Here is an 8,846-nt window from a genome sequence, read left to right as displayed (position 1 = left end):
GAGCAGCAGTTGGAGCTCTGGGACAGGAGAGGCATCTCCTTCTCCCACTGGGCTGGGATGGGGGATCCAGGGCCAGCAGTGAAGGGGAGATGCTGCTGTGCTTCCTCAGGGCTGCTCAACCTCCTTCTAGAGATGCACAAAAAAGTAGTTTTTCCAATTAGAATCTCTCTTGTTCTGGCCTCAGAGGAGCAGGGAGAGGATCATTCAGGCTGGAAAAGACCTCCAAGATCAGCCCCCTACCCTTTCAGTGCCACCTCTACTCCTCTGAATATTTCCAGGAGTGGGGGCTCCACTGCTGCCCTGGGCAGCCTGTCAGTGCTTGACCAGTGAAGAAATATTTCCTGATATTTAACCTGGCACAACCCGGGGCTGTTTCCTTTGTGTTTTCACTTGGGAGAAGACTCCATTCCCCACCTGACACCCTCCCAGCAGGAATTGTAGGCATTTCTGGGGATGCAAAAGGCACTGTCACTGCTGTAGTAGTGCTTGCCCCAAATTAAGACCCCTTTACATTCCTGTGCTACCTCTCATGCCATCTGCAGGCACCCCTGTTCTCCCTCCATGCCAGCCCCTGTCACCCTCATGCTGCCTTGCATGTCACCCCTGAGATCACCTATTCAGCCCCAGGTGTCCCTCTTTGCCCCTTTTCATCCCAAGCCAGCCCTAGGCACCCCCATTCCACCTCTATTCCCCCCATGCCACTCCCCAGGCATCCCCATTGCCCCTTATTTCCCACATCCTGCTCCTATTTTGCTCTGTTCCTCACTATTCACTCCTATTCCCCCATTGCCCCATCCCACTCCTACTCTTTAATTCACTCTATTCCAATCCCATTCCCCCATTCCCCCTATTCCCATCCCAGTCCTATTCCTCCATTCCCTCTATTCCCCATCCCAATCCCATTCCCTCTATTCCCATCCCAATCCTATTTCCCATTCCCCCCATTCCCTCTATTCCCCATCCCACTCCTATTCCCCATTCTCCCTATTCCCATCCCAATTCCATTCCCCCATTCCCCCTATTCCCATCCCACTCCTATTCCCCATTCCCTCTATTCCCCATCCCACTCCTATTCCCCATTCCCCCATTCCCATCCCACTCCTATTCCCCATTCCCCCATTCCCATCCCAATCCTATTCCCCCACCCTCTCCCCCGCCAGGGGGCGCTGTCTCCCTCCCTGCCGCGCATGCGCCCCGCCCCGACCTTCCCTGCCCCGACCTTCCCCTCATGGCGTCCGGCCGCGGCCACGCCGCTCTGCGCGCTGACGTCACCGCCCTCCGCCGTGCGCGGGGCGTGGCGGGGGCGTGGCCACGGTTCTCCGCGGCCGGGCCGGGCCGGGCGGGCGCGTCGGCGGCGGCGGCGGCTGAAAGAACTGAGGGCGCTGAGCCTGCGGCGGCCGCCGGAACGCGAGCCCGGGAATCCCCGGCATCGTGAAGAGCGGCTGGGCTCGCATGGCGGGGCTGCGCGGGGCCGCCGGTTGAGCTCGGCGCCGCCACCTCCTCCTCCTTCTCCTCCTCCTCCTCCTCCAGGCACGATGTCGAATCCCGGTACCCGCCGGAACGGATCCAGCATCAAGATCCGCCTCACAGGTAACGGGACGGCCGCGGCACGGTGTGTGTGTGGCCGCACATCCAGGGCTGGGCCCGGGGTCCCCTCCCCTCCCCTCCCCTGGCGCCTTCGCCCCCTCCCCGGCCTGGCTGTGAGGGGAGGGGCGGCCGGGCCCGAGCTCCCAGCCTTGCTTAACTTTTATCCCCGTTTTTCTGTTCCGCTTCTACCTCTGTGACCCGGCGGAGCCTCTCTGCGCTTTTGTTTATTTATATTTTTTCCCGCCCCTCCGGCGTGGGGTGTTTGAGCCCCCTTGGGGTGACATGAATGTGAGGAGGGTTTGTCACTGTCTTCCCCCTCATTTTCCAGCAGGTCAGGGCAAGCTGCTCCTTCCTGGAGTCTTTCCCCCATGGAAGGTGACAGTCACCACCCTCTCCATCACCCCGACCCTAAATGAGGTCCCTTCTGCATTCCCTGTTCATAACTCCCCTGCATTCTGCCCGTTTGTGGTGTCTCTTGTGCCCCCTCCCAATGGGGGAGTTCCCTGTGACACCCCTGTCCCCATCCTGGGGTGTCCTCTGCACTTCCCTGCCTGGGCATCCCTGTGACACCTTCCCCCATCCCGGCCCTTTCCCGGGGTTTCCCCTGTTCCCTCCCCCATGGGAATCCCCTCTTCAGCCCTCCAGAGCCCTTCATGGGCTCTCCTCTCCTCTCCTTTCCCAGGAGGATTCCCAGGGCCACCTCTCCCACAGACTGGCTTTCAGCAAAACCTTTCATAATTTGCCTTCCTTCACTTTAATTAACAACCCCCCCAATCTCCTGTGTGCTGAGGAGGATAACTCAGTTGCTAATGAGAAAATATCCATTTAGTTGCTTTTAGCTGGGTTCTTTTTTAATTTTTTAGCGTGGTTTTTTTTTTAATTTTCCCTCCTTCCTCTCAACTTGTTCATACCTGGCACATTGTGGCATTCAACTTTGGGAGTTCCTGCCCCATGCAGGAGGTGACACACAGAGCTGTGTCTGTCCTGCCTCCCTGTGAGGCCTCTGGAGGGTTTGTGGATGGATAAACCAATTTATGTTGGACCCTGAGAGATCTCGATTAATTCTTTTGGAAGCTGCTCTGGTTGATGCCAAGCCTGCTTCTTGAATGGGAAGAGACAGTTCCTGCTTGTTGAATTATTAAAAAATAAAGTTCAATCCAGTCTTTCAAAGGCAACAAGTGGATGCTTGGAGGTCGGTGGGGCTGGAGAAGCCACGGTGCTGCTCTGGGTGACCAGAATTGATCCCTGGAGTGGGATCTGCTGTGGGTGGGTGCAAAAAACGTTTGCAAATAATGAGAGAAGGGTGCTGGTGAAACTGCAGTTACAGGTTAACTTGCTCATGGCACAGAACACCCTCAGAGGCAGATCATCAAAAAATAAAAATCCTGGTGTTCTTTTAATCCTTTGATTCTGCACTGCTTGTGCTTCAGGAGACCAAAGTTTGTGAGGATAATGTAAATCTGAAAATCCTTTTCTTGGATGGGAGAAGGCTGGAAATATTTTTAGGTTGTATGAATGATGTTTGATCTGAAATGAGTTTTGTGGTTGATGTATACCAAATGTCAGCTCAGTCCTTAATGTGGCTTATTTTTATGCAAGTCAGTCAATAAAAATGTGAATTAAGTGACTTAGGCCGTGGTCATAGCCCTTCTGAGCTGGAGGAGATCATTTAAATAACAGAGAGAAGCTGTTGAGTTTAATTTTAAAGGCTGAATGCTGCAGCAAAATGCTTTTTTGCTTTTAGCATACACTAGTCTTCGCTCAGAGCTGGGAACATTTCCTGGAACAGACTGAAGTTTCAGTTTATTGAGCAACTTGGTAGATTTATTTTTTATTACTCCCCATTTTTAAACTGTATTGAGGAAATCTCCTGCTTGCTCAAACACATCTTCTGTTTTTACAAGCAGGAAACCTGGGTGATGGGACAAAAATTGCTGTATTTAATCAACAAATAAATTGCTCTGGGGGAGGTTTAGCTCTGGAATTGTTGGGCAATGCAGAGTTCTTGGCTTGGCTGGGACTGGGCTGCTGACTTACCTGTTTCAAATAGCTGCAGCCAGCCTGGCTGTTGTTTTCTCATCTCCTTGGCTGTTGGGAGATTTGAGCACATTTAAATCAAGACAGAGGACCTTGTTTGTTATGATTTACTACCTGCATTGTGTTTGCTGTGATTAGGCACCATTGAAGTTTTGCAGCACTGAAAATAGCAGTGTAAATAGCACTTAGGATGCCAGTGAGCATCACGGGGTGAATGGCAAGGGAACAGTGGTCAAATCTCCTGTGGTTTTTATTTTAAAGACATATTTTTTTCCTCATCTGTTGTAAAGGTATTTGTGTTAGCAGAGTGTTGGGGTTATTTATGTGAATATATCCAAAAGTTCTCAATCCTCTGATGATTACCAGAAGTGATCTCAGCATATACAGAACAATGTCAGTCCTAGCCTGGTGCAAATTGTAATGGAGTAAAATGGCAAATAGTGCACCCTGTGCAGAAATATCCAAAACCTCAATGTAACAATGAGTTGCATGACAGGTTAAAATGACTTTGTGACCTGTGGATTTCAGATATGCTAATCTCCTGTCATATCTCACTTTGTCCTCTTCTTTCCCCTAAATCCTTTACCCCAGCTGGTGGTGCAAGAGCCAGAGACACTCTGGCCTTGTCTCTTGTCCCTTGGCAAAGTGAGACAAAACTTCCCCTTAAATCTGTGGTCTCTTCCTATCTGTGCTGCCCTCAGGGCAGCGCAGCAGTGGTGAAATTACCAACACAAGGATGGAAAAATGAAGTGATCTGTGAGTGCATGTCCTTGCCAAATGTGCTTGGGGTCTGCTGGGTCAAGGAGGAACATGATCCATAAACCAGGGACCTTCATGGAGCACGTGTGCTGTTTTTACCCTTGTGCTTCTCTCCAGCCTTTGTTTGCTGCTCCCTGGGGAAGTTCCCAAGAGTTCATCATCCCCAAGGCTCACACATGCCTTGCTCACTTTGTATCACCCACAAGCACTGGGGAAAGCTGCAGTCTCATTGTGCTGGGACACTCTGATCCAGGTGGATTGTAGGCAAAGGTTGCAAATGGAACTGGAAAGGCCATGAAGAAATGGATGAAACTTGGAACTTTACCAGAAAAGCTGCAGGTTGGGTTCTGGTTTCATTGGTTCTGGCTTTTTCAGCAGGGTCTCAGCTGAGGTGTTAAGGGCTGGCTCGCTTCTAGGGCCATCATGGAACTGAGGGAAGTTAAAATTTATGGATCACTTCCTAGCTGGAGTAGAAATGGGGAGGATCTCACATACACAGTCAGATGGCTGTGCTGAGGGCTGATGGCAAAACAGTTTGACAGAGAAACCAGAGCTGGTGTAACAGGAGGATCCAAATAATCATCTCCAAGCACCTCACTCCACAGTTCAGAGTTCTCAGTTCCTCCTTGGAAACCTGGCCTGGGAAGGTGCTTGTGGTGGCAGTTTTAGGTGAGAATCCTCCCAGGTGTGAGGGGTAAGAAAGTGAGGTGTCAGAAACATCAGGGAGGAGTGAGGAAGATGATGATGAAGCAGGTATTGCTGTGAGGTGAGAAAGGAGCCAGAGGGGATTTGTGGGTGACAAATTTGATTCTTGTCAGGAAGGTGGTGTGCTTAGCAGGGGCAAAGAAAGGGGAAGAGGGAAGAAGTGACACAGAGAGTGTCAGGCACACACTTCCAGCTCAGGGTAGTCAGCCAGTTCAGGGAAGCTGCAGCCACAAAGCCTGGCCAGTTGGTAAATGGGTGGCTTTGGAACTTTCTGCATTTGTAATTTAAGGAATCCATAAAAAATATAGTGACTGCAAGTAGAAGATAAAACATGGTGTTGTCATTAGAGCAATGTTCACTTAGGATTGTCACAAAGGCACAGGCTAAAGAGTGTCCCAAATGTCAGGATGTTTTACTTCTCTTTCATGACTAATGTATTGATCAGTGCAGCAGAGTTAACTGACTGATCAATAGCAACACCAATATTGGTGACCTGGACACTTTCCTGTCCCGTGTTTAGGAGCAATGAATATCTATGTAAGGATCTCTCAATCAGACATGGTAAATACATCTTGGGCTGGCTGCAGTTTTATGGTTGGGTGTCAGGACCAGCGGTTCCAGGTGAAGAGCACTGGGACAGGAAGGCAGGAAGAGCTGAGTGCTCATCCCAGCCTCCCTGGCAGTTGGTATTTAATATTGAGCCAGCTTTGTGCCATGGGGGACACGGTGAGAAGCAGCACTTTGGTAGCTCCCAGTGTGTTTAGTGTGGTCATCTGGGAGTGTGTTGAAATCCTTGTCTCGGTTTTTTCTTCTTTCTCTTCCCCTGCTCTGCCGGGAGCGGGGCCTGGCTGTGATTGGAGCGCGGGGCTGAGCTCGGTGCGGGGCTTGGCCGCAGATTTCCTGTGTGATGCTGAGCCAGGCACTTCATCTCCTTCTGCCTCCCTTCCCCATTTGCCTTGGGAAGCAGCAGTGTTTTTGTGAAGGTGGATTCGTGGCTCTTCAGAGCCCTATGGGTAGGAATGCCAAAGAGGCTTGGGGCATGTAACTCTGGGGACATTAACGAAAATAAAATCTTGCTTTCACAGGAGGAAGTGCAGAGCACAGCCTTTGCAGTTGGCCAGCTGACATTTTGGGGCTGCCAGAGTGGGAATCCAAAGAGTAGCCCTTTCCTCTGGGCAGGCTGTGGGGAGCAAGTCTCCTTTTTGCTTCTCCCAGTAAGTCAAAGCTGTGCCAGCACCATTGTCCTGGTGGAAGTAAATTAAATCACCAAAAAGAGTTTGTTTGAATATCCCCCTCAGGCAGGGAAAGTAGAAACAATAACTACTTTATTCCTGACTTGAAACTTTCTTTTGTCAAATTGAATGCCTTCATATAAAGAAATGCAATTTGGGATGTGGTTGTGCAGTTCGTGATTTCTTTTTATTCCATACTGCCCACCAGTGTAAGAACAGTTTTCTCATCCATTTCTTGAAACAGCTTTATCACATTTCTAAGATTTTGTAGCATCATCTTTTCTGTTTGTATTTCAAAATTAATCATCAATTCCAGGGAAGTACAAGCAGTGTTGAATTTCTCAGTGAGGAGGTTGCTCTTATACCATGATTTTCTGTGTAGAGGAACTTTACTGACAGCAGCTCCAAGGCTGCTAAAATTGCCACTGTAAATAAAGATCAGTGAGCCCCCTCAGCTGATGGGTCACAGAATGGAGAAGCACATCATGGAAATGCCATCCATGTGTGTGGTTTTTGGAGGTTTACCTGGATTGCTGCCCACCTTGAAGGCAGCCCAGTTGCCATGCTTAGAGCTGGATTAATCTGGTTGGATTCCTTGCTGCTATTTATGGTTCTTGAGTCAGCAGCTCGGTGCTGTGTTGGTTTGGGCTGTCTTGGTGGAGAGCAGAATGGTTTGGATAAGATATGGATAAATCAATTGGTTGGGTGTGGAGTTTAGATATGTACCCAACAGAGCAATTCATGTAAGACTTAAGTGAACAGAATAAGAAAAAAAGGGCTGGAAGAGATGTTCCATCTGCCATCTTTTTCCCTGAGTTTGGAATGGAATCTTTTTTTGTTGTTGTTACATTTGTCTATTATTATTCCTCTGGAAATAGTCAAAGTATTGCTATGAGAAGAACCAAAGTCTGGAATATCACTGAAAGCTTTGATATTTTTCATGTTTTTCATGGAAGCAAATGCTGATTTATTCTTCCAGAGTGAAATAAACTGTTACTGCAATTGGTTTGTTCTTTCCTGCACTGACACTCGTCAGGGCAGAGAGGAGTCAGCGCGATCTTGAGTCTGGAGGTCGACAACCACTGTGTTGTGGATCTGCTCAGCTCTTAGGGAATGCCTTCACTCAGGTCTTACTGTGGTCCTTGATGCTTTGCCATGCCAGGATGAGGACAGCACTACAGCTGAGCCCCTTGCAGCTTTTTTCACCTGGATATCATCTCCCATTCTGTGCCACGTCTGTTGGCAAGGCTGCAGTTCAGCCTGCGAGGGGCTGACATGGAGCACTCGTGTTATGGCTGGTGCTGAGGAAGCTGCTGCTCTGACATTGTGATGTTACAAATGAGTTCCTGCAATACTGCTGCAGTAACTCAAGATGTTATCTCCTTCCTGGTCTGCTGACCCTCATTGCCAAAAATTTGTCACCTGCCGTGAGAAAGCTGGCGGAAGAAAACCTGTGCTCGCATTTCAGCTGCTTCAGTGCAAATTCAGCTTCCCTGTGTAAGTCTGGCTCTAGGATTTAGACTAAGGTGCTGAACATTGAAAAGCTCAGGTGTGTACACATCATGTGTTGGTAATTTTTGGGAGAGAAAATCAGAAAAGACATCAGCAATTTCTTAAACCGCACAGCTAGTGTGAATATCTCAATTTAAAATAATTTGTAGAAGTATTAATGTGATAAAAGAAGAAAGCTGCATGTGTGTTTGCTAAGTGAGGCAGTAGGTCAATTAGAGTTAGGATGCTGCATGTTTTTAAACTTTGTTTCACATGTGTTTAAGGGGAAATTCAGTAATTTGTGAGAGGGGATCCCTGGGGATATTTTACAGCTTTCCATGTCTGGGAAAGTCATAAAATATAATTGGAGAACAGAAATGATGGAACTTTTTCTTTGTCATACTCTCTTATGACCTGGCAGCTACATGGTGAATATTTGGAGGTGTAGGATGATAAATCTGATGATGCTCTAGATGAATTGGCAGAGTAAGCATCCATGCTGTTTCAGAAGAAATCTCTCCACAGGGCTGTAATAGCTTGATGCCTTCCTCTTCAGTAAGTCATTTTTGTCAAGTTAAAGGCCAAAATTCAAACTGGCTTGTTGTCAAGGACACTAAGCACAGCAGGCAAAAATCCCCAAGGCTACCCAATTCCCAGCACAGATAGATAAAGCTGGCAGAGCCTGCTTTACTCTTCTTCCCCTCCCCCGGAAAAATCCTCTTCCCTGTTTTTTTTTTTGGAGGATATGGGCACTATTCCGCATACTAATACAATTTAACAGAAAGTATTTAAATGGAAGGTTTGTTCGTCTGTTTGTGGCTAAAACAATCCATTATTGTTTGGGAGTAATGGAAAAATAATGCACAATCCCTGCAGTGAGCTGGCCATGCTGCAGGCAGCCGTTCCAGCTGTGCTCACCTCGCCACAGCTGGAGGGAATTGTCCTTGGCACAGCGCGGCTCCGGTGAGCCTGGGCCCTTGTGGGATGGAGCAGGGCTAAACTCATAACCCTGAACTGTGAGAAACGATGGGAAAT

The 8,846-nt window shown here is 48.6% G+C and overlaps 1 protein-coding gene across 4 annotated transcripts in view; it reads left to right on the top strand.

Annotated features, from left to right (window-relative positions):
* The first annotated feature begins 1,371 nt into the window (after positions 1 to 1,371).
* Positions 1,372 to 8,846, top strand: part of SMURF1 (SMAD specific E3 ubiquitin protein ligase 1) — a 42,825-nt gene continuing 35,350 nt past the window's right edge. For all 4 annotated transcript variants that reach the window (XM_033073734.2, XM_033073733.2, XM_033073732.2 and 1 more), the window contains exon 1: positions 1,372 to 1,590. In XM_033073734.2, the coding sequence (XP_032929625.1) occupies positions 1,536 to 1,590 (55 nt within the window). In that variant the 5' untranslated portion in view covers positions 1,372 to 1,535. The remainder of the gene's footprint in view (positions 1,591 to 8,846) is intronic.

Source organism: Catharus ustulatus, chromosome 16 (genome assembly GCF_009819885.2).
Source record: "Catharus ustulatus isolate bCatUst1 chromosome 16, bCatUst1.pri.v2, whole genome shotgun sequence".
NCBI lineage: Eukaryota > Metazoa > Chordata > Aves > Passeriformes > Turdidae > Catharus > Catharus ustulatus.
This window is presented reverse-complemented; position numbering and strand designations above follow the sequence as displayed.